Consider the following 25111-nt stretch of genomic DNA (forward strand, 5'->3'; position numbering starts at 1 on the left):
TGTAGTTCTTTCCACGGCCGGACGTGACGTTGACGGGTATTAGGCTTACCGAGGTCCGTAGAGCTGGTTATGGTAAAGAACGGCAAGTGGAAGGTGAGCGGTAAGGGAGGTCTGCGGCCATGTTTACACACCCCTCCGGTCCAGTGAAACTTAGGGCGATAACACAAAGTGTCCTGTACGTAGCTGTCGGCTGACACCGAGCAGACATACCGGGTCCACCCTGTTCAAAGTTCACCCCGGACAGGTTGTGATAGCCGGGGAGGACGTACACTTTGCGTTTAATACCCGTTTCTCTACAGCTTCTCTCTAAAAGTTGTACTTTATAAATCCCTTCCTTTCCGCGGCCTGGATGTGTGTGGCGCTGAGTACACGTCTGTAGTAATCAGCATTTATGTAACGCCCTTGGCTGACATATGGTATATAATCCAATACATGGAGTTAACTAATTAATTGCGCTTCATTAAGTGACGCCATGATACGGAATTGCGTAACACATTTCCAACGTCTACAATCTTGTCTAGTATGTAGCTATATGTACATTGTATCTTATCTCGTTAAACGGTGTACTTGGTGCTTTACAGTCATTTTGATTGGGGTACTATAGGTGTGTATCTACACCCCGCAGAGTTTACACTCTAGTAGTTTGTATATGCCCTGCTTACCTATTCTTATGCTATATACTACTTGTTATGTCCTGTGTGCCTGTTGTACAGCGCTGTGGAATAGGATGGCACTATATAAAACAATAAATAATATTTTTTATGTTTTATGGAATATTTGCTATTGAGCTATTCTTCTGTTGGTTAGAATAACTATAGCTGGTAATATATTTGGTATTCCTAGATTATGAAGTTGCGCGCGGGGCTTCTCTATGAAATACGTTGCTTTATCCAAGTCTGTCGGTCCCGGTCTTGGCAGACCCTCTGAATAAGAAGCGCTGAGCAAATTGTCGGCGCTGTATAAATAAAAGATAAGCGAGTTAGACGTGCTTTGCATTTCTGCAGGAAAAATATGCCGTTTAATCATTTGCTAAAAAAAAATAGTGTAACATGATGCCGGCTTTTTCCAAACTAAACTCAAGTGCAAAGTTGTCATTGTTTATAGTCTGTTTCGTAAAAATATACATTTTGAGGCAGTAGAAATCGGGCAGACTTGGATTCCTGGGGCCGGGGGTGTGCCGTGTTGCTACAGTCTGTGTTGCGTGTAAACGTGCAGCGTTTATATACCATCTAGTGCCTGCCTGTGTTCAGGATTGTAGTGTAGTAAGCGTTATCCCGGGTCTAGATTGCTCTGACATGAACTGAGTTTATTGTGACGTGGACAGTATTAGACAAGCTGCCTGTTATTGTGTGACCTGGGTCTTCTATTCTGCATATTTGACTCGCCTAACCGGTATTCTCAGTTCTTGCCTATATGTGAATGTGTTACTGACCTTGGGCAGGCATTACCAGCTGTGAGTTATAGCTGTCCCTATGGGAAGGGGATTAGACAGGTAAGATGTGCACCCAGGAGGGGGCAATTGCAGACAGGTAAATATGATTACAATACAGTTGTAACTGTGTTCTACAAGAATGAAAAAATATAAAAACAGGGTACTTAGCTTTTTAACCCTCTATTCATTCCTCGGAACACATATGTGGTAGCTTCCCCAAGGACTCTTCCTTCAAAAAGCCCCTTATAACAGGTATATGGATAAAACAGAACAAATTCTGGGGATACAGCTTTAAAAATACTCTGTAAAAAGAATAAAAACCACAAATGGTGCAATAACGTTTAAAAGGTTTAAAACAGCCCCCACTAGTTGTGCCACACTCACAAGATTGTAGTAGGAACTGCGCCTTAAAGATAGCCTGTATCTTAGGAATCCTGAAGATTTACTGGAACTTTTTAAAACCACCTCAAAGTTTTAAAAACCGGTCATCTGCTGGATACAAACGGATGATAGGCAGGCAGGGTATCTTCCAAAAGTTCTTTATTTAAAATAGCCCATTAAAAATGCTTAATGTTTTAAGAAACTAAGTCCAACGCGTTTCGTCATATGTTGACTTCATCAGGGACTAGGTAAATATGATTATTTGCACTGTAGGGACGTGTTGCCTCTCAGGTTTCTTTCATTCTGGCGCTGCTCTGTGATCCTACCCATTTCTATATCCTTTCCTCTTCCATTATCCCCCATTCTCTTCTCTATACATGCAAGGAGTCATGGTGTAACGGACCCCATTAAGGTTGGGCTATGTGCGTCATTGCAGGTTCCTTTCCCACCTGTCAGCGGTTTGCTCTATGGGGACATGATGTAACAGAGTGAAAAAGCAACTTGCTCAAAAAGCTCAGCCTACTCTTCTAGAGACACTAACATACGGTTACTGCAGCAGATGCAGCTTCACTAGAGCACTCGCTGGGCAGCAGTTGGTAAGTATGGGCTGTGATTATATCATTTTACATTTTTCTATCATTACCGTTATTTCTGCTGCTTACGTTACTTTTTCATCTATCTGGCAGGTCTTTAGTTTGGACTCAATTCTCTTTTCCTGCGGACCCGCTGGCTACAATGGCAAGTGCAGGACCGGCTCCCTCTGCATCTGCGGAGAACTCCAGTCCCGGCGGAGCAAGCGGCAGCAGCAACGGCGAGGGCGCCAGCCAGGACAGCACGTTTGAGTGCAACATATGTCTTGATACCGCTAAGGATGCCGTGATTAGCCTTTGTGGCCACCTGTTCTGGTAAGTATTCAGGGAGGGGAGATGTCAGGGAAATAAATTGGGGATTAAAAGTTTAAGGCAGGGAGGGTTTTTTTTGCATATATGGGAACATCCTGAGAGGAGCTGTAATTAAAGTAGATATTAGTTGTGTAATATAATATACATTATAATGATTTTCCTAATTTATGCATTATTTTTTTATTTTTCCCGCAATTGTCCGTCTCCCTTGTAGCTGGCCATGTTTGCACCAGGTGAGTTGTATCAATAATATATACTTTATGCGTATTTATGCACTTATTTAAGCGAGTGGTAAATAAGTCATGTCTGGATATTATATTTGTAATGGCTGTCTATGAATAGCTGGGGATATTGGTCCTTTTATCGGCTGCACTGTGTGCTTGGAGCGATCTGTCTTGTATTTTGTAGTTTCTTTCTCTGTGGATGCTGATGCACTTTACCTTTATATACTTTACTTTCTCTGTAGAAGCTGTCTTTTATTATAGGCGCTACCTGCACATGGTCAATTGTGATTTTTATTCACGTGCACTATAGTTAGACAAATGGGCATAAATATATTTTTTTCACATTGTACAGAACTGCAGAAAATGGTGGCACTATATAAATCAATAAATAAAATGCTTCTTTCTCAGTGGCTGGAAACACGACCTAACCGCCAAGTTTGTCCAGTCTGCAAAGCGGGGATCAGTCGTGATAAAGTCATCCCCCTGTATGGGAGAGGAAGCACCGGACAGGAAGACCCCAGGTGAGAGATGTAGGGCTGTACTGATTTTTTTTTATTCCATGATCAGCTTTGTTGTAACATATGCTGTTGACACTGTATAATATTACACACCTCTTCTCATGTAACAGAGAGAAGACTCCACCAAGGCCTCAAGGGCAAAGACCAGAACCAGAAAACAGAGGGGTGAGTGCAGGTGGCACTGTTACAGCGTGTCTGAGTCACATGATGAAATGATTGCTCCGCACCTGAAATTCTGCAGATGCTCCCGGGACTTGCAAATTATCACGTAACAAGCTGCCCTTGGGATGTATTAATTACATCGCTAACAAGTTGGCTGGGACAATGCTTCCTGTCATTCATTTTATAATTAGAAACATTTGATCGCCAATTTCCTGTTTTATACGCTGGTTTCACCCCTCTCTATAAACCCTAAACTATAAATGGCAATATTGTCCCCCATTTAATAGTTTGATTATGAAATCTTCTTGTTTTGCGCAGGGTTTCCAGGGTTTTGGATTTGGAGATGGAGGGTTCCAGATGTCCTTTGGTATCGGGGCATTTCCATTCGGAATATTTGCCACGGCATTTAATATCAATGATGGCCGTCCACCGCCAGGTATATTTTCAAAAAGATCTGTCTATATGTTATTTTTGTGTGGAGCGCTTGGTGTCTGGTCTTCTATAATGCCTTTCATGCGCATTCACTATCGCTCATAACCTGTGCAGCATTATATTAACCCAGTAAAACCTTCATGACTTTCCATGCTGTCATGACGGCATCGGACATGAAGACAGTAGCGGCAACCAATCAGCAGCCTCAGTAAAGTGAAAAAAGAAAATAAGTTATTTAGCGGCAGGCTGGATCACCATAAACTGCACCTGAAGCCGTCATTTAACCAAACCCATGCTGTTAGCCCTGTAAGATCACAGGAGACTTCCATGATGATTGGATGCCTTGCATTCTCAACGAACGCAAGGACCAATTCATGAGGAGTAGGACCTGCTGATTAATAATAATTAAATATAATATCATTAAAATTAATATCATTAAAATAATTAAAGTAATCTTCCAGGAAATTAGGAAATTCAAGACACTTTCATAGAAAAACTTTTTCCCATCAAAAAGTTTAATAATTTAAGCTTATTAATATTAGTTTAAGTATTAGTATTTTAAGTTATTGATACTTAACATTGGACTATACATCTAAAAATGCTATTAATACTTTGTTTGCATTAACTGTGCCTTTATCTAGCTTCACTGTAATGCTTTCTTCCCCGTAGAAGTATTCTCTCTCCTTGTCCTCTTACACTTGTATGCCCGTGCATTTCCCTTTCCGCTTCTAATATTTGCTTTGTCCTTGATCTATCTGCTTATTTTTTTTTCTGTTGCAGATGATGATTTATAACGTATCTTTATTGCTCAGATAAGCCACCTTCTGTTTACCAACTGTATGTTATCTCTTAGCAGTCCCCGGAACGCCTCAATATGTGGATGAGCAGTTCCTTTCTCGCCTCTTTCTCTTCGTTGCCTTGGTCATTATGTTCTGGCTGCTGATTGCTTGAAGCCATCTCCCTGTGAACTGCATTACGGACTGAATCTCTTCACAAGTTGGACTCCTGCCCTTGCACCATCATATCCTGGATTCTGACCTTTCTTGTTGCATTACAGTCAAATTTCTGCTGTTCGGCGCAGTTTATATAACAAAAGAAAGGGGTACACTGATGTTCGGAGAGCTGAGGGGAAAAAAAAAGTATTATTGTGTCTGATCGAGATGTACGGGAGGGAGCTTGTAGCGTAACAGCATGGGATATGGTGGGAGAGATAGGACATGGTGGGGAAGCATTATGTTTTGGTAAGACGTGGCTGGGACAGAGAGAACATCAGATGCATGGACAATGCATCATGAATTATTTGGGGCAAAAGGCACAATGACTGGATGCCAAAGAGCAAAGGAGGATCCAGGTGGAAAGCAGTGTAAAAAGTGCTGCATTGAGGGCAACAGGAAAAGAAACTGCAGGATGCTGTGAGAAAACTGCGTTAAGTACAGAATGTTAAGGGCAGTTTAAAGCACGGGCTTGAAGAAAAGGACAATGCTGCAGATTTTTCCAGGGGAGAATATTGAGGAGCGCAGCCCACGAGTGCTAGTCACACTAGGGAGAGCAGTGTTAGAACACAGAATCCAGTGACAATTAAAATGAAAATCTTGGGTCGTGTGGAGGAAGATGAGCTATGGGGGTCTCTTGTACCCTCCGCTAAGTGTGATCTGGACCTGGGCGTGGAACAGTGATGATTCCTCAATTTTATGAGATTTACAATAATTAAATTGTACTTTTTAAATGGAAATACTTGCCTGTCTGAACTTGTATGTATACACGTCATAGAGAATGTTTTCTTTGGGCTATGTGTGTGTGGAACACAAAGGGGTTTATTCACTAAAGGGAGAGGTTGCCGCGTCACTGTGAAAGGACTAGCAATGGCAGGCTGATCTATCCCAAATAATGCATAATTTAGTGGATGGTGGAGACTTTGAAGAATTCTCACTATTTAACTATGCATTATAAAGGGCCAGCCAAACTGTTCCAGGAACAGAAGCTCACTACCGTGTAATATAGAGTGAAGTCAGAGTTAAAATCCCAACTTTCCCTTTAGTCAACAAATCACAAAGCGGGGCTTCTATATCCTCATGTACCTGTGATCGGAGGGTCTATCCAGACCTGCCTGAGGTGTCCACCACCCTGTTTCTGGTGCTGTTGGCATTCACACCTCTGATTTTTTTGGTACCTAAGCAGCAGTAAGGTATAAAAGGCACTTGCGCTGAGGGCTACCACATTTGATCATTTGGGAGTGCCTTCCAACAATGGAGACCTTTCGGGGCTTTGGCATAATAACTGGCTTCTATTGAAGAAGCTAAAGTTGGTTATCAAGTTTAAATGGATGCTGGTTCTGGCAGGAATGGAGGGTACTTTGCAAACTGGGACCTTGGTTTGTTTGTTAATCCAACATCTAGAAATAATTGTGCTGGCTGGGCAAAAACAGGCAGAGACTAAAGCAAATTTTCATTATTAAATGAATGAACTGTATTCTGCGTGCTTCACTGTAATAGTCCTCACTGTCTTTCTGACGGGTATCTACAGACAAGTGTTTTGTGAAGTCCATGCAATTATTGCGTGTGTAATTCGAGCGCACTTTAATGCGATCTGCAAACAGGCGAGAAGCGTTTGAAAACTTTCATGTATAATATACAGGGATGCGTTTTCAGGGGCGAATCCAGGGCCACTCTCAAAACACGCACACATCAACACGCTCACATCAACACGCTAACACAGACACCTAGGCACTCAACAAATGCATGCACGCTTAACATACAAACCCACACACACTAACATGCACCCAGACGCTTACACAAGCTGACACACTAACCAACACGCACACAGACACACTAAACACACATCCAAGCGGTGTTAATGTGGCTGGCAGAATATTCACAGCTGCATTTTGTGTTTTTATGCCCTCGCAGGGGCCACCTGGGTACATGGAGTGTATTGTACTATTCAAGATTTTACTATTACTATTGGTGATGTCCAGCTTGCCAATTGTACAGCAGCGCTGCAGTATATGGTGGTGCTATATGGACGAGCACTTAATTATAACATGTGAACAGATATATATATACACCAGAATGAGAACGCCGTTCCCTCATGTGCACATCCTGCAGCCATGTTTGTTTCTATACTTGCAGTTAAAGCTCACAGATGGAGCACAGGGTGTAAGATAACATTTGACCTACATATATAGGTATATACCGTGTATATATATATATGTATGTAGTATCTAATGGGAACTGGAAGCACCGCGTTTAGGTGACATGCTCCCTATACAAAGTGCCATTATGGCTTTCTTAGGAAGGAACATTTTTCTAAGCGTATGTTTTATTTGACGCCCGTATAAATTGACTGGTAACGCAGCCTACACCGCCCCGGCCTGGCCGCCAGGCGTCCCATCGACCAAGCACAGCACACGGGACGGTGCAGGAGAACAACTCCCCCCACGTAGGCGGGAACTAGGTGTGAGGCGTCGACTAATAGGCGGGGAACAATGAGGGGAAATGGGTTGTGTCATGCAGCCAGGTAGCGTTTGAACCACACCGGTACCCGTATTGTGATGTCATCGGATGACATCACCCGCATCTCTAGTGAAGCGGGAGCGGCCCGGGGATCACCGAGCGCTCGGTAGGGATGGGCACGTGACCAAGTCCTAGTGCATCTTGGGAGCTGCGATGCCCTTTGGGGTTCGCAGGGCTCACTGTGCATAGGGGGTGGGAGGCGGTGTATATACTTAATGTAATGTATATAATGATTCCATTTATAGAGGCGGGGAGTGGCGTCCGTTAAATGCAATGTATAATATATGAATGTGTACTCTAACAATGGGGAGCTGGGTAAGGGATATATTATATATATATATATATATATATATATATATATAGTGTGTGTGTGTGTCAGCCCCCAGCCATGTTACAGCTGTACGCACTCGGTTGTGTACATGGTGCTGTTCATGAGTTTTCTGTTACTAGGTGTGCGCTGAATGCATAGGGCTTAGTTTAATGATAACATGTTGTACACGAATAGCCCGGGTGTTACGCGTTATTCACAGAGCTCCTCTATCCGTATATCCCGCACATTATCGGAGGGGGCTGTGTCTGCTGAATGTTGGGAACAATTAGAATGTGCGTTGGGTTGTGATGAGGGTATTGAGCAATTGATTAACTCTATCTTCTCTGGGAACCCGCTCTCCCTTTCTGTTTCAGGCGTCAGAGTTTGAGGCTTTGTGTCGGAGTTTGAGGCTTTGTCGGATAGGTGGGTGTTGAGGGAGTACACAAAGCTGTGAAGCCAGAGGAGGGCTTTCTGGAGTACAGCAAGGAATTCCGCAAACAGGAAGCAAAACAAAAGAAGTTGTGAAAACAAAAGCGGGGAGTAGATCAGAGATGAAGCCTTTTTTGAAGGGTCTTATCGTCGTGGTCAGAGGTGTTTAGTGAAATATCTGGGGAATCTGCTTTATTTTTAAGGCATATAAACGAAAGCCCAGACAATGGTCTTTAGTCTGTCTTGTGTTGGATGCCGGTGGAACGGCTTATGTGTAGTGGAGGGTGGAAGAGATAGATGGGTTACACAGTAGTGTTTAGGACAGTGCTGGATCCTAGAAATGGAGACAGAGTCTATAAGCAGATATTGCATCCCTTTCACTTACTGTCACGGTTTATACAAGACTAACGGAAAATACAGCTCGCTGTATTAATATATCTCAAACAGCTGATGGGTTTTTAAATTCAATGAAAAATACACTTAATAAGACTGTTGGCATTTCGTGCCTCGGGGCAGGGATGGGTTCTTAGGTGCCGCACATATAATACGTCATATTGATTAAAGTGGCAGCAGTCTGCCCGAGGATACTCTGTATTTGCCCCAGTATGACCCAGCTACATAGCTGAAGTTGCCACATTGTCCCAGATTACAGCCCTCGGTGTTGCCTCGCCTGTCATTCTTTGTATTTGACGCTCACAATCCTTGCTGCGTTTGTTAATTTTAATGAAAAATTAGTGGTATAGCTGGCAATATCTTTAATGCGTTCCTTGTAATTCGGTTTTCCTTTGTAATGGATGGGATCGGCATAAGTATTCTATCGTGAAAAAACTTCTCGCATAACTGCTCTGTGATAATCCTACCTTCCAGCATAAAGAAGTATCATATGGCATAGATCAGCCAATCGGAGAGCACGCTTGGGTACCTGATCTCATCTTACTACATAGCAACTGCGGATATTGATTTGTTTAGCGTTGTAGCAATGGGATGGAATCTCAAGCATTACATGCATTGTATATTATGTCTGTGCCTCGTAATAGGGTTTATTTACTAGAAGGAGCATCGGAGTTAAATGGTATATAGTGACTTCACTATACATTATGAAGGCCCGTTCCCAACATGCTTCTGCTGTATGAAGCGCTTGGTTGGCTCTGTATAATGGATAGTTAAATCAGCAAGTCTGCTAACCCATTAAATTATACATTATTCTAGCTGGAGGAACCTGCCAAGGTTGCGCCTTCTTAATCGATAGCGAAGTAAGAGAGCTGGAACTAGCAATATCATTTATTCATGCGCAATTCATGAATGTAGTAATTGCCGCAAATATAACATTTAAAGTTATGTTTGCCAGTCGTTCTTAGGGACTTTGTGCCGTAGTTGCTACCTATTGCCGCCTCTTCGTTAATTCATGTAAATATTTGCTTTCAGCTTGAGCCGAAAGATTTCTCAGCAGCGGGGTCATCTCAGAATGCCTAGATGAGGGCGAGTGATTCCTGGTAAGAATTCTTACACCTCAATGCTTTGTATTCACACAGGAGTCAAATTTGATATTTTAAATAATATAAAATGTTTCGGTTTAAACCGAATGTTTCTCCAGCCTCCGCCGAGCTACTTCGATTTTTCCCTTATCCACAAGTGATGTACTAGATTATCTTGTAGGCTAGTGTGTGCAGACAGGTGTAGATTTGTACCATGTTAGCCATAGAAAGCAAAAGAGCAAAGCTGGTAGATATACCTTCATTGGCTAACTGAAGTGTAATAGATTGCAAGCTTTTGGGGCTATGTAGGTCTCTTCTTCAGGCTTATTATACATCTGAAGCAGAAATTGCTCATACATTTGTACGGTAACATACAGAGATTGTACGGTAATTAAAAAAAAAAACGTATTGTGTGTGTGTATATGTGTTACTTGGATGATGGGAATTGTAGCTGGTGAAGTTCCTATCTGTAACTATATTTTCTTCCTTTATTTTGCTTTTTTTATGGTTTGGTTTGGCACATATGGGGGAATAACTGGGAATATATATACCGTATTGGCTCGGATATAGGCCGCACCCTAAAAGTTAGGTGCTTTTCTAAGGAAAAATGTTTCTTAGTTTAAAAAAAAGTAGATATATACTTCCACTCTGCCCCCCCCGAGATATGCTCCCACTCTGCCCTCCACCCTATATATATATATATATATATACTGCCACTCTGCCCTCCCCCCCTCGAGACATGCTGCCACTCTGCCCCCAAGATGTGCCCCCCCACGACTTACCAAAGAAGACTCCAGTGTGTCTTGCGGGGCCGGCAGGGGACACCTACGCAATACGCGTAGACAGCTTCCGGCACGGGAGGTTGTCTAAGCGCATCACGCAGACGTGCCGGCAGCGGAGGCTGTTCACGCGCATCGCCGCTGCCTGTGAACGTCTACACGATGCGCTTAGACACTCCCCCCGTGGGAAGTGCCGGCAGGGGAGGCTGTCTGAGCGTATCAGACAGTAGGATGCAGGTCCCCTGCACCGCTGCGGGGGATCTGTATCCTAACCCTGCTGCCTGCCCAGCGCCCGGAACTGCATGTCCCGGGCGTCGGGCGCTAGACCCCGAATATAGGCTGTACCCCCACTTTAAAGACTTAAAGTGGGGGAAAAAAGTGCGGCCTATATTCGGGCCAATACTGTATATATATTGTGATGATATGCATTGTTTGCCTGAAACGAGGGAAGTATAGTTAAACTTGTCCTGAAAAAGAGATGGATGTTTCCTTTGGTAATGCGAAAGTAGTTTCTAGGGTTTTGACCCTAAACCTACTTATAGCAAAACTACAAAAATGTATCCGGCTTCTCACAGAGAAAATGTATGAGAAAAAAAAAAGAAATGGCGAAATTTTGAATTTAGTGATTATTTAATGTATAGATACTATGCAATGGACAAAAATCAACATACATTGGTCCCCCATAGGCAGCACTATATAGAGTTATATAAGGCTTGTGGCTGTGACCGGTGTACAAAGCCCATTTTACAGCTACTCAGCTGCTTTAACCACGTGCTGTAAGTGAGGAAGTGCTCTGATAACCGACATTATTTTATATGCAAAGTGTTAAGCTTTTGAGCTCAAGTAAAGGATAAGGGTGTTCCTGTATTGCAAAATACATGGGCACGTGCTTTGTACCTTCAGTAACTTGTCTCCTCGCATTAGGGCAAGTGAATGAGTAATTAAAGCTCACTAAGATGTTGTTTCCTTCAGGATAAAATACAGTGGTGTATATGTTGAAAAAAAACTGGTTTTGTTCCAATAAACCTCCATTATCTACAGACTTGGAGGGTGGTAGAAAAGGGGACAAGCCTCCCAGCCGAAGTGATAGAGGTAAACACAGTGATGGGATTTAAAACACATGGGACGGGCATAGCTCAAATCTAAAACAAGAACAAGGGCCAATTAAGGTCTGAGACTTTAAATGAGGGATAACAGGCAAACTAGATGGGCCAAATGGTTCTTATCTGCCAACAAACTCTGTATGCATGTTAACCCACCTTCAGGGTTTATTCACAGAGGTGGCAGGAGAGATGCGGTTTCAACTAGACTTGGGCACCAGGGGGCTCTTCGTGCTCGTCTTCGGGGGGGGGAATCTCCGTATTCCGCGAATATTCGCCTGTTCCTGTCTTCTCTTCGGGCGAATATTCGTGGACATTCTTCGTGTTCGGTTTTTCTTCGTTTTCCCGGTTAAGGGGTTAATACGGGGTTAACGCAGCTCTGGTGCCAGGAGTTTAAATGTACGTATGAGCAACTCTATTGGTCGTCAGCAGGGGGCTCGTCTGCCATTGGTTGATGGCAGATGAGCCCCCTGCTGGCGACCAATAGGGTCGCTCGTACAGACTGTTAAACTCCTGGTGCCGTAACTTACCCGGCACATCCCTCTGGTCTCCCTCCCTGTTCAATTAGTTAAATGTCCGTACGAGCGACCAATAAAGTCGCTTGTACGGACATTTAACTGATAGAACAGGGAGACCAGTGGGATCTGCCGGGTAATTTGCAGCATTGGGGTTAACTTTTATTAGGGGTTCACTTCTTTTTTACAGGGTTAAGGGGCAGTGCGAGTGAGCCTATTGGTCACCTGCAGGGTCTTCCTCTGGCATCGACCAATTGGTCGATGCCAGAGGAGGTCCCTGTAGGCGACCAATAGGCTCAATCGCGCTGCCCTGTAACCCGTGACGGCGAACCTGCGGATTTCCACCGTGAACTGCCGCGATGGCGCGAAGACAAGGTAAGTTAGAAGGGGGGGGAGAATGATAGACGAAGACGATCACGAAGATCTTCGTGGTGTGTGTCTTCGTCTTCGCCTACATTTTACCGCCGCTGTCTTCTCTTCAGCGTGTCTTCGGAACGAACACGAAAACGCGCTCTTCATGTTCGTTTTCATGTTCGCCCGAAGACGAATGCACAAGTCTAGTTTCAACCTCTTTACTTCACTGTACGTTTTGAAGGTCCAACCCCAGTGAGCTTCTGTTGAAGGAAGAGCTTAGCTGGCCGGGCATATTTAGATTTATTCAGTTTCTACTCGCACATCAATTATGCATTGTAAGATTGGATCGGCAATGCTTACTGGAGTAGCTGTTGGTTGAATTAATGGTCGAATTCTCCTCAGAAAAAGTTTTTTCTTTATTTAGATTATGCGCATAATCGAGACAAGGCACACAACACACAAAAGTCGAAGCGTTGTCTAATTACGTATTTGGATTACATGGTTTATATAACTTCTTATATTTCTTATCTACTTCTAATAGCATGCATCATTCTGATTGGTTACTTTTTAAGCAGGTTACGCCTCTTAGTAGATATGTTGGCGTAACTCGTGATATATCATAGACTAGACATTTTCTACTGTCTTTGTCAGCAATAATATTTATGATAACATAAGCATTTTTATAACAGTAGCTTTGTAGTGTTGACCCTTCATACTGAATAGTGAATAAACTTCTTTTTTTCTTTGTGCAGCTCCTTCATAACTTTTGAACTCTCTCCAAAAGCCCAACATCACTAAATGCCATTAATAGCTATGTCCAGTTTCACAATGATAATTAGAAGAAGAAAAAAAGTTCAGTATGATTTGAGGGGATTTTACGGTTGATTCCCAAGAAAACACTCTGTTTCCATCTCTATTTTGTATTATTTACATTTCTTCTGTTTTCTCAGTGATTCCGAGCTTCTCTCTCCAGTGGACCCCTGGGTTTCACAAGCAGAACAATGTCTCAGCTGCAAACTGCAACTCACAGGACCAGCGATGGTAATAACAAACCATTACAAACTCCGTATTTTCTGCATTTCCTCCGAAACACCTTAAAACTTTGTGTTAAAGCATTTGTCCTATTCTGTATATTTACAGAGCTAAGCCTGCCCCATCCCAACAATCTTAAACCCAACGTAGTGTAGCAAAGTGATTGAATGTTTTATTAATTGTTAAATGTATAATTATTAATGTAATGGCTGTTGGCTGGCCAAAACAAGATGCTGAATCTGCTTCAAATCATCGTAGAAATAAAAGGACGTTTTGTATAAAAAGTATTCTTGGTGCAAAGTTTTAAAAATGGTCTTATCACCTAAACCAGACATCACGAGGCTTCTCATTACTTTTCCCTCTCTCTGTCCTCTTCTGTGCATGTGCACGGAGCTTTGAATGGTCCCCCTTTGCATATATCGGTCTGTGTTTTCCCCACAGGTTGTCTGCCAATACAAGTTTCACCCAGAATGCTTCTGCTGCTCTGGCTGCAAGGCAATGATTGAGGATGGAGAGTCATTCTGTCTGGTGCAGGGCACCGCACTTTACTGGTGAGGGATACCAATGATACACATACGCTCCCTTTACTTGAGATGTTCTGTAACCACACACTCCTTCGGGCACAATTAATGTGTTTTGGTCACTGCCTGTGCTTCACTTTTACAGCGGACCATGTCACAAGCTGCTTCTCTTACGACCGCAATTTGAGGGTCTTTGCAATGAACCTGCACAAGAAAAGCATGTTCACACGCTCACCCTCGTGCAAATCCATCCGCATGTTGTAGGGAAAAGGGGCTTCTCTGTGTCGGTGGATGACATGCAGGTCACACAGTGAGTATGGATTCCGTCTGTACCCTTGTAATGTGGAGTGGACCATCTTCACTTCCCCAACACAGTTATAGAAATTGTAACTCCTATTTCTGTTCCCCTCTCAATTATTCTCTTGCTTCATCTAAATGTTATTAATAGATAAGTCCTCGATCCAGTCCCAAGTGGAAAGCAAAAGGGTTGGCTTTACTCTGTCTGGTGACAGGCCTGACGGTGTCATGAAACTTTTTGAACCTTTCTCTTACAGGGTGAGTCCTGAAGTTCGGAGCACGCTGCACCTCGGTGACCGTATTGTGGAGATTAATGGAGCTCCTGTCAGCTCGTTGCCCCCCAGCGAGGTTAGTAATCTTCATCATGCTATGTAGGCTACAGTATTAACTGTTGATGATGGGGTGCAGTTATAATTATATTTTGTGATGGCCCTTGTTTGGCGAACTGCCTGGCCCTCCTCATTCCTTCTCTCCCTTCGTTTTCCTCAGGCTGATGAGCTGCTTTGCTGCCCAGATAAGACCCTGCAGCTTCTGGTAGAGCGCAACCCAGCATCAACTTCCCCTGATAACCCTGCCCCCAAACCTTCTTCCTTGTGCACAACAGATGGAAAGGCCTGTTCAGAGGGCACTATCAAACGCAGCTCTATCCGGTCATTTTTAGTACTACCAAGTTTCACTTTTACATTGATTCTGGTTCTATTCATTATACTCCTCGTACAGACTTCATGTCTGTGTTGCTATCGTTCATTTTATCCTCTATTACTCATCCTCTTCCTTGAACTTTGTTGCTACCGTGTTTTTATAAAATATGCTCTTGTTCAATGTTTTATTCAGTATCTCTTGCCAAGGTTGTCTTGGTTCTACCATTAAAGGAGTAGCCATGTCATGATGGGGAAAATAAAAAAAAACTAGAAATACCTCATAGCCTTCCCTTGATTTGTACGGTGTTTTTTCTCTGAAGGCACAGCAGGGTGCCCCGGGGATCGCGCATGAACCCAGCCGCTAGGGAGGAAACAGGAGCTTTCCTAGTGTCTGTATGTGGGTGGACCCGGTGCCTGTAACAGGCCAACTGTGAGGAAGCAGGCTCCTGTTAAGCAAAGAGCTGTTTTTAACTTAATTCCCCCTGTTTTTTCTGAAGTCCTAGCAAAAGTAGTTTTACCCAACTGTTGTTGAACAATAATCAGCATGGCTGCCCCTTTAACAACTTTTCTGAAATTGTTCTCATTGCTGCTGTAGCCGGCACCTACCGCACTAATATGACTTTCATCTCGATATCTCATCTGTACTTTTCCAGTTTCTACATTCATACTTCATCCTCCTTCCTTACAGTCCTACTCGCTTCTACTTGACAATGCTATTCTAACCTTTTCCTCCCATCAATGACTTTCCTTGTTTCGGTCCAGCTTATACCTTATTTTCCTGCAGTCGGAGCAATAGTAACAGCCGTTCCCCGGGACCATGCTCTCCCAAAGACCCCCGCTCTGTGTATCGCTCAGAGTCTCTCCGCTGTGCTGTTGGACAAACTCAGCAGATTTTCCGCCCATCTGACCTGCTGCACGGAGAAGAACTGGGCAAAGGCTTCTTTGGACGAGCTATCAAGGTGATTGTGGGGGGGAGGGTGGTGGTGAATGGGGTGGATCACGTTAATGTTCTGATTCACTTAGCCAACTGTTTGCATATGCAGGTCACACACAGGGCCACAGGCAGGGTGATGGTGATGAAAGAACTAATCCAATTCGATGAACAGACTCAGAAAACGTTCCTCACTGAGGTACGCACAAGCTCCTACTCTGAGATGCAGCTTACCTTAATCAGATTTCATACTATTTGTACCTTGTGGCGGGGAGAAGGTTTGCGTGACGATGGGTGACGTTTTTTTTATTTTTTCTCAGGTGAAAGTCATGCGCTCTCTGGATCACCCCAATGTGCTACGTTTTATTGGGGTTCTGTATAAGGACCGTAGGCTGAACCTACTGACTGAGTACATTGAGTGCGGAACGTTGAAAGACTTCCTGAGAGGGGTAAGAGCACTAGAGTAGCTTTGGTGGTGAAAGTCATTTGAAAGGATGTGTATTTTTGATTCTGAAAAAGTTTTGCCAAGAGGTCAAAGTCATGGGTTTAATATACAGCAGTTATTACCTCTACCAGAAGGAAGTTGTAGCTAACCACCACCCTTGGTATGAAGAGGTAGAGTTTTTAATACAGTGTGAAACTTACTTTATTGTATGGATTTTTCTGCCTTCATCTGGATTATTGCAATTAAGGACATTTATATTATTCTTTCGGTATTGCTTCGTGCAGCCATCGTAAGGGTGGATTGAGGACAATTGAGAGGGAAGTTCAGGGCAGGACATTGTATGTGCACTTAATGCTATCCTTGGAGACATATTACATATGCTAAAAGTGATAAAGGTGCCATGTCTATCCATGCTCTCAAATTCCAGAGAAAGGCCAAATGTTTTGAGGCAATGCAGTGGGTAAAAGGGTCAATTATTTAAACAGTTTTAATGACAATAATACCTTTTTTGTTTTCCCCCTATCACATGTATCTTCAAGGATCATTGTCCTTGGCAGCAGAAAGTCTCTTTTGCTAAAGACATTTCATGTGGAATGGTAAGTTTAGTTAGTATGTACTGCCTTTTTATATAGATATGTATTTATTGTAGATACTTATGCCATAAATGTTTCTTCCCATCAGGCGTATCTTCACTCCGTGAGCATCATCCACAGAGACCTCAATTCACACAACTGTCTAATAAAGATGGTAACGCCAAAAATGCTCTTTACAACTATCCCCCCTATTCTCTTGTTCTCACTAATACAGAATACATATTCGGTAAATCATAAACCGCCTACCAGATGTGTTTGTGCCTTATGATAGATGTCAATTTAATGACTAGGTAAAAACTTTTAATACTAATCTTGAAAGCTGCCTTTAAAAATGGAACACATTGAGTTAAGGTTTGTTGTGTATCTTTATCTCCCCTTACAGTAAGCCTAAACTGATGGACATAGGCTGCATATGTGTGCACATACTCCAAATTAATATGCAAAACTTGGCTTGCTTAAAGGCCTTTGACACTATTTGAGGCACAAATACTTTATGCGTCTTTTTGCAGTAATATCACAAATATTCTCTAGACAGTAACTTGAAATCTCCTCCTCCAACTTATATATATTACCAATAAGATAAAAATTGAAAAAAATATTAATTTCTTGCACCATTCTAAATACTTGCGCTCTTAAGGACGGCACAGTGGTTGTTGCAGACTTTGGGCTATCACGGCTTATTGTTGAAGAGAAGCCAAGGCCTGCCCCAGAACGCCCACCCACCAAAAAACGAACATTGCGCAAGAGTGACCGCAAGAAGCGTTACACCGTGGTGGGAAATCCATACTGGATGGCACCTGAGATGTTAAATGGTATGGAAAGTAACCCTTTCTGTGGTGGGTAGGCGGATGTGGGGAGTTTAGTTTGGAAACAATGATTTTGAGGAAGTCTTTCCTTGGTCTTGGGGTAACCTGATCTTCTTCACCAGGAAAGCATTACGATGAGAAGGTGGACGTATTTTCATTTGGGATTGTGCTGTGTGAGGTATGAAGACTTTTACCTAGAAAATGACATCTGTGTAATTGCAGACCTCTGCATCCTCCATTTATGCTAAAATCTGCATCCTCCACCTATTCCTATGCTTGTCTTTCTCTGCAGATTATTGGACAAGTATATGCTGATCCTGATTGTCTGCCACGCACATTGGATTTTGGTCTGAATGTCCAACTCTTCTGGCAGAAATTTGTGCCCAAGGACTGTCCTGCTGGCTTTTTCCCACTGGCCACATCCTGCTGCCAACTTGAACCCGATAGAAGGTGATTATCTTGATATTTGCTGCTGTAATCTCTACTAGGTTTCCAATGCTGTGTTTCTTCTCACGGTTTCAACCCCCCACATCTCTTTTTCAGGCCTGACTTTCCCTATCTGCATGATGCATTTACAGCATTGTCTCTATTCCTGGGAGAGCTGGGGATCCCCCTCCCTTCAGAGATGGAGTATACGGAGCAGAACTTCAGACTGCAGTATGGCCTCGTGCATGATCAAAGTGTATCCCAGGAAAACAATCATTCTTAAGGAGCGAAGGGCACCATTGACATTCTGATTTTACAGAGAGAAACCATCTCTGCATGTTTTTCTTCCTGCACTTTGAATCAAAGCCCTTATTTTCTCACTAGCTCCCACTTGGGTTCAGCATCCATTGGCCACAACATTATTACAAAGGGTAATAGGCTGCAGTTTACATTCAGCTAGGGACCAAAAGTATGAGTGGTTACTCATCTGCTTATTATATTTGCCAGGATTAAGAGGGTCATTTCTTATAGCTCCTCTATACTTGAAAACCTTCCGAACATACTACAGCCCTCCCTCCCTCCACTGGCTATGAAATCCCCATTTCATTTGAGTGCAACGTTACACATCAGTCTCCCGCAAACCATTGTTTGGTTGCAGGAGTCTCTGTACAACACTTCCATGGGTCAGACACGTTGCACTTTTTTCTTAAAGTTACAAAGAAACACGTACACTTGAATGACGTAGGGTGTAATGTGGCAAAGTGTGCCTTTTGCATTCTATTTGTCACTGGGAAGCAATTTGCTATTCTATGATGATCATTATTTTTCCCATGGTCACTATATGCTGCAGGGGGATATAGCTACATTTTTATAGTGTTCTTATCTGTGTATGTTTTTGGTGAAAACTGGAATTGACTATCTCAGATGACTATTTTTGTTTTGGGGAATTTGACTGTAAATGTTATTTTCCTCACTATGTATGTTTTGGTGAGAACTTGCCTTCTATATTACCTTAAATTTTCTAGTGCCTTTCTCAAATTTAGACCATTTTTAAGATTTTGCTGTGAAACGAACTTTTTTTTTTTGTTTTTTAACACCACTATGCTATGTATGAATCTGGCCCCTAACCAGTGAACAAACAATATAGTTACTACTTTTTCCCCCCTTTCTTTCTTAGCTTGATGTTGGACATTATTCTATGAGGTCAATGTTTGTTTTATTAAAATTGCATACAAGGAAGCTGTTTCACGAGCACCACTTCAGTACCTGTAACCGTAGAGGTATATGGCGGCTATCTGCCCTGCGGGTGAGATGAACCTCTCCTTTTTCAGGTTTGTTCTAAGCAGATGTGTCACTAAGACAGTAGAACATTTCACCATCGCCTTTGTATAATCTAGACCCCCCCATAAGCTTTTTGTGTCATACTCATGTGTTTGTTTTTTTACATTTCACTGGTTTAACAGGCACTGCCTGATATTGTTTTATTTATAGAAACAAAACACTCATGTAAAAAAAAAGTAAATAAACAGATTTTTCTTACAAAAAGTACATTCGACTGTCCATTTAAACACAAATGACATAAACCTTTTAGTTAACTATTGTTCTTATCTGAGGGTAGACACTGCAAGCTTTGAAACCATGCCCTGGCTAACACGCACATATGCAGTGACAACATTTAAACATATAGTCTTATCCAGTCCTAGAGGACTATGTACAGAATTATTGCCCTTAACATACATGGTGTACCAGCCTCTCCCATTAGTTGTGATTTTAGGCAAGCGATAGAGGCTGAAACAAACTACCACCAACAGCCAATATTCTTGAACCCCATGTTGGCGTTCCTGAACCAGGGCACAGGAAAGACCAGACAGACTGTAGTCTTAGAATCACCGATGGTATTGTTCACCTGAGCAAAATCATATTTCATCCTCTGCTGTCTCTATAGAAACATCAAAGTCTCTTATCAGAAATTACAAACAAAAACAAAATCTGGTAACTTCATAAATCATTGCCTCCATTCTCTTGGCCTCCAAAGGCACACCATGACAAGCGTGACAATACCATCATATGTAGTGATGTACCACTACGTCAAAAGTAACATCTTTCGTCTGCGTGTGAGTGGTCCTTCACGCCCCGGGCGTCCCCGTGCAGCTCATCAGGGGTGCCGCTCCATCCTGATTTGTATGACTAGATGAAATCTCTATGTTGTTCTCATCTACAACGTCGCACGAAGGGTTCAAGAACGCAGAAAGTGGTAGGTTTATCCTTTGGATACGACGTTCCTCCACTTCCTGTTCATGTTGTTGCTTAAGATCTCTTCCCCTAGGAGAGGAGGACACATGATTTAGTTATAATGAGCCTCACTGTGTAAAGCCTAGGACTTGGTGATGATGTTTTGGAATGAGTTTGTGTATGTGCTGAAGGGCTAGAAAATAAAGAGAGGTAGGCTGGGTCAATTACTATAAAATCAGAGGGGAAGAAAATGAAAGGATAGTTTGTCTCGTTCTATGGCACTCTTTAACAATCCATCAATTATCTTTGTCAACCATCATGTGATATAATGTGACCCTATCCAAATACTTACCTTTTATATATGTATCCGACCACAATGCCACTACCAATGGCTATGATTATGACTACCATGAGGATGCCCAAGACATACCCTATAATAAGAAAAAAAAAGTGTCACTTTGGTTTACAGAGATACCGCATGCAGTGCCATTCCTAAAAGCAACAACTGGAGAAGAACATTTATGTTGGTATTGCATGTGTTTGTATACACTGGAATTACTGTAATATATGTAATGAATATATGTAATATATGTAATGAAGTGTCTAATTTTACTGCATACAAACTTGTCGATTGTATTGTGGGTCAGGGGATGACTTACCTAGTGTCCCTAGATCCTTCTTCTCCCTAGGTTTTACTTGGACCCTCTCACTAATGCTGATCACAGGCTGGGCTGCCTGAGGCTTTTCACGTGCTTCTACTGGCTCTTTATAGAACGAAATAGATTCTGATGACTCTTCCTGGTGATGCGGAAATTGTGTTGAGGTTTGCATAGGATTTTGTTCGGCTGGTGCTGAAAATAGAAGATGATGTACAGACTGTCAGACGTAGCTCGCGGTGAAGTTCCTCTAGGGTCAACTTTATCACTCTTAAGCAACATCAGGAACATCTTGAGTAAGGACCCATGACAAAACAAGAAAGACCAATATATTAAAAGCAAGGGCTGCGCAAATCCACCATATGCCAAACTGCTAGCCTCTGGGCCATTAACCTTATCTGATTTCATTGGGCACTCGATTCACAACCCATGCTTTTAGGGCCTCTGAAATGGACACGCTTGTCTAATTATCTTCAATCTCTCCAATTCTAAAGCCAACACTTGAAATCTATTCACAAAATCCTCAATTTAGCATATTATTTCTGTTTGGTTTTGTACTTTTGTATTTATTTCCACTACACTAGCCTGTACAAGGACATGGTTTTTCACCAACGATGCTGCTTCGTTGTCAGTTCCCAGCTGATCCATTGAAAACTAGCTTGAGAACCACCAGACCAAAGACCACCAACGGTCTTTGTTTCAGGCATAGACTTGCCATCTTGGTGGCCCATACTGCCGCTCCAGCAGTGTGCGGCCACTGGCTGAATAAATGCGGCCATGCACTGTGGCCTGTCATTTAGCGGGCTACTTGCCTTAATGAACAAGGGCCGCTTAGTCAGCCTCAGACTGGCCCCGTTTTTATTTATATCCCAACTTGAACTGCCCTTGAGACAGCAACTGCCTTTTGCGAGGGACATTTCAATAAAAGCCTCATGTGACTTCCACACGCCTTGTCTCATACTTAATCTCGCTTTGAGACCCACTTATAGAATAGTTTGTGGAATAAGGTGATGGAGCGGAATGCTTACATTGCAGAAGTAGAATTGTTTCAACAAAATAAGGATAGATCCTTATTTTCTTTACAGTACTTGTGTGGAGCTTGAGAAGGTATATGTGGTCAGCAACAGCAGGAACATTTATGGGATGGCGGGGTGAATGGGTTGGTTATAAATACTCTAATGGTAGATCATTGAAGCTGGATCACCCCAGGATGTTGTATGTATGTATGTATATATATATATATATATATATATATATATATATATATATATATATAAAAAAAAAATGTATTATATCTCCCACACAAATCTATATATTTTTACGAAGCTATATTGGATTGTATTTGTAGAAGAATAAAGAAAACACTTTGTGAACACAGAGTGACCTGTTCCAACCCCGAAATACAATAACAATGTTACATAATGCATGTGGGTTTTTCCAACACAGGGAGTGCCAAAAAACATAAAGGTCTGCTAGTTCGCTGGAGAGATCGCGTGCAGAGATAGCCAATGGGAAGTTGGAGAAGGTAACCTCAACGACAAGGAAACCCAATCACGACTCGAATACAAAAAAACGGGTGTGAAACCATACAGAGCCCACCCCTCAAAGGCATCCAGAAAAACAAGGTCATGTGATCCGAGCCCCGCACCGTAAAGAACGGGTTAATATGAAATCATATGGCGTCATCCATTATGTTCGCAAACATGTACAAATAACATCACACATGCCTTAACACGAGCCTTTACACCCGCACAGCAAAGCGGCTGCACGCAAAACATGCAACATGCTTAATGCCTGCAGCGGCAACATACGAAAGTCTGACCCTTCGGGCACGGAGCTGATGTGGGCTGCAACTCCCAGCATCCTCATCGAGCAAAAATTCAGGCTGAGCATGCTAGGGGTCGTTACCCACCGCAGCGCCAAATGATCGCTGTCCAAGCGAGAGTTTTTTTTTTTTTTTTTTTTTAAGGAATCGTTTTAATGTCTCCTAAGTGATAATGAAGGGTCCCTGCCCCGCTCCTTTACCTGGGGTCCCTGACAGCAAATCGCAGCCCACGATCACTAGGAGCAGATGGAGAAGCATGTTGACGGCTGTCGGTGCTGTGCACTCGGTGACTCGGTCTCAGTTCGGTGGGGCTCGCTGTTTGCTCTGAATGCTGCTGGCTGAATGCTAGAGCTCTCGCTTTCCCCCTCTTGTTTTTCCCATCGGTTGCTCCTCCCCCCATTGGGCTGGATGCTGAAGCGGAAGCGTCTGCAGCAAAATGCTGCTCTGCAGTGCGGGGTACAGATGGAGGGGGTGGGGGGTATAGATGGGGGTGGGGGGTATATTCATAATGACCGCCGTGTTTTGCGTTTTTGCACACAATGCCCCATCCGTGTGTCCGGCCCGGTGGCTGTTAGGTGGCATTTCAGCAGGGCAGTGTGTGCGGTGCCTTTAACTGTTCGTGGCGCTCACCCTCAGGCTAAGGTCGGCCGAGTACAGAATATTTACAAACATTCTATGTTCATGAATATAAATGGCCACTGAAAATGCCACAGTAGAGCCCGATCCCCAATGATTTGGCTTTTTGTCGGGGGTGACAAAACTTCAGTGGCCCCCCATTCTACTCTTAAGGGAGAGCAAGAAGATCAGCCCCCCAGATAGGGAAGGATGAGGCCGTTCCCCCTGTGTTAATGTTTCATGCGGATACAATGTGTGTGAATACAGTAGACAGCGGCTTATCAGTAATGGCCTTGATGAGGACAGCATGTTCTGGGTGCTGGGTGAGGGCGATGCTCGGGCACACAGCTTCTGGCAGCACAATTACAGTAGACGAAACCGGTTTGTTCAGGATCTGTGTGCTCAGCTACAGCCACCCCCCCCTGCCAGTGAAAAACACATTACGCTCCACCGTGTACAGCCAGCAGCTCTGCGTTTCCAGGAACAGCCCCAGTTTCACCTTCTCACCCAGAATTTGGCCCGTTTTAAAAACGGAAATTTTTATCCCTCTGCTCTGCGCCGACTCACTTTAGCAGAGCTCTTGTGTAACGGGTTAAAGGGTCCTGATTGCTATGATGCACATTGGACCGGTGTAATAATCCTTTCCCCGTGGCCGCCTGTGAACTTACACTGTACACACTGAAGAAACGGCATCTTTTAAACACCTTTATAATATATATATATATATATATATATATATATATATATATATATATATATATATATATATATATATAATCATAAAAGATCAATTAGTCTTTTAAACATAAACTTGGATCAGCGAACACAACACGCCATTGGAACACAGGAGTGATAAAGGGCCTCTGTACACCTATGAAAATATTCCATTAAAACTATTAAAGCTACACATAGTCTACATTAACAATGTCTATGCTGTGTTTCTGATCCATTTGATGTTATTTTAATGGACAAAACGTACTATTTTTTTAAAAACAAGGACGTTTCTAAGTGACCCCAAACTTGCTGTAGCGTGTCTTTCTGTTAATTATTATTTGAAAGTATAACTAGTGTTTTCTGGTCAAATAAATGGAATTGTCTTGCATTGAATTTGCTGGATCCAGCGAACTCTTGGTAGCAAAAGCGTAAACACATTTAAGGCTGAGGTTTTAAGCTTGGAGGGTGTCTAGGGGTTATTGATAACTTTTTCAGGAGACATTTCATTTTTACAAGTTGCTGACCACCACTCCAACTACAGATGTCCTTTGATTACATTCTAAAGCTCAGAACACTAAATAAATCTATTTATTAAATAATTAAATAAAGCCAAACACTGTGTGTACTTCAGGGTCAGATATTTTCACTTTCTGTTTACCGGATTGGATGATTTCTTAAGGAAATTCCCTCTTGGTGTGTTTGATGCCAGCTACTGATTCAGACAGCCTTTGTGAGGGTGGGAGAGAGGGACAGGAGATAACATTATGATAGTTTGGCTACAGATCTCATCTTCCACAAGTTAAAATAATATTTTCAAACCGAATATCCCAACCAAACAGCAAAAAAAACAAG

At 42.7% G+C, this 25111-nt stretch overlaps 3 protein-coding genes across 6 annotated transcripts; 2 read left to right on the forward strand and 1 right to left on the reverse strand.

Annotated features, from left to right (window-relative positions):
* The first annotated feature begins 22 nt into the window (after nt 1-22).
* On the forward strand, nt 23-5783 carry RNF185 (ring finger protein 185). Of its 3 annotated transcripts, none has more exons than XM_053470106.1 (8): nt 23-93; nt 2250-2409; nt 2500-2718; nt 2930-2948; nt 3348-3460; nt 3568-3622; nt 3938-4055; nt 4905-5783. In XM_053470106.1, the coding sequence occupies exons 3-8, from the start codon at nt 2549-2551 to the stop codon at nt 5000-5002; spliced, it is 573 nt and encodes a 190-aa protein (XP_053326081.1). In that variant the 5' UTR covers nt 23-93; nt 2250-2409; nt 2500-2548; the 3' UTR covers nt 5003-5783. The 3 variants fall into 3 exon arrangements, with proteins under 3 accessions (XP_053326081.1, XP_053326095.1, XP_053326090.1); XM_053470120.1 differs by having other exon boundaries at nt 4908-5783; XM_053470115.1 differs by having other exon boundaries at nt 27-100.
* A 1747-nt stretch (nt 5784-7530) lies between these two features.
* Nucleotides 7531-18600, forward strand: LIMK2 (LIM domain kinase 2). 2 transcript variants are annotated; one of them, XM_053470142.1, is made up of 16 exons: nt 7531-7669; nt 9728-9795; nt 13476-13566; nt 13999-14108; nt 14224-14388; nt 14633-14723; nt 14865-15025; nt 15801-15975; nt 16060-16146; nt 16268-16396; nt 16932-16988; nt 17074-17139; nt 17623-17797; nt 17914-17969; nt 18084-18241; nt 18335-18600. In XM_053470142.1, exons 2-16 carry the CDS (start codon nt 9776-9778, stop codon nt 18498-18500), a joined length of 1707 nt encoding a protein of 568 aa, XP_053326117.1. In that variant the 5' UTR covers nt 7531-7669; nt 9728-9775; the 3' UTR covers nt 18501-18600. The 2 variants fall into 2 exon arrangements, with proteins under 2 accessions (XP_053326117.1, XP_053326126.1); XM_053470151.1 differs by having other exon boundaries at nt 17074-17088.
* A 1049-nt stretch (nt 18601-19649) lies between these two features.
* On the reverse strand, nt 19650-23329 carry PIK3IP1 (phosphoinositide-3-kinase interacting protein 1). Its single transcript, XM_053470166.1, has 4 exons — nt 23131-23329; nt 21109-21300; nt 20802-20880; nt 19650-20539 (listed from the first exon to the last, which is right to left on the reverse strand). Exons 1-4 carry the CDS (start codon nt 23186-23188, stop codon nt 20344-20346), a joined length of 525 nt encoding a protein of 174 aa, XP_053326141.1. The 5' UTR covers nt 23189-23329; the 3' UTR covers nt 19650-20343.
* Between the last annotated feature and the right edge of the window lie 1782 nt (nt 23330-25111).

This window comes from Spea bombifrons, chromosome 1, assembly GCF_027358695.1.
Source record: "Spea bombifrons isolate aSpeBom1 chromosome 1, aSpeBom1.2.pri, whole genome shotgun sequence".
Taxonomy (NCBI): domain Eukaryota; kingdom Metazoa; phylum Chordata; class Amphibia; order Anura; family Pelobatidae; genus Spea; species Spea bombifrons.

Coding starts and splice junctions, on each gene's coding strand:
- RNF185 (XM_053470106.1), top strand. CDS start 2,549: ATGGCAAGTGCAGGACCGGCTCCCTCTGCATCTGCGGAGAACTCCAGT. Junction 3,461..3,567: donor ACCGGACAGGAAGACCCCAG/GTGAGAGATGTA, acceptor CTCATGTAACAG/AGAGAAGACTCCACCAAGGC. Junction 4,056..4,904: donor TGATGGCCGTCCACCGCCAG/GTATATTTTCAA, acceptor GTTATCTCTTAG/CAGTCCCCGGAACGCCTCAA.
- LIMK2 (XM_053470142.1), top strand. CDS start 9,776: ATGAGGGCGAGTGATTCCTG. Junction 14,109..14,223: donor CAGGGCACCGCACTTTACTG/GTGAGGGATACC, acceptor TCACTTTTACAG/CGGACCATGTCACAAGCTGC. Junction 17,798..17,913: donor GGCACCTGAGATGTTAAATG/GTATGGAAAGTA, acceptor CTTCTTCACCAG/GAAAGCATTACGATGAGAAG.
- PIK3IP1 (XM_053470166.1), bottom strand. CDS start 23,188: ATGCTTCTCCATCTGCTCCTAGTGATCGTGGGCTGCGATTTGCTGTCA. Junction 21,301..23,130: donor TTTGCTGTCAGGGACCCCAG/GTAAAGGAGCGG, acceptor TTCTATTTTCAG/CACCAGCCGAACAAAATCCT. Junction 20,540..20,801: donor GTCGGATACATATATAAAAG/GTAAGTATTTGG, acceptor CTCCTCTCCTAG/GGGAAGAGATCTTAAGCAAC.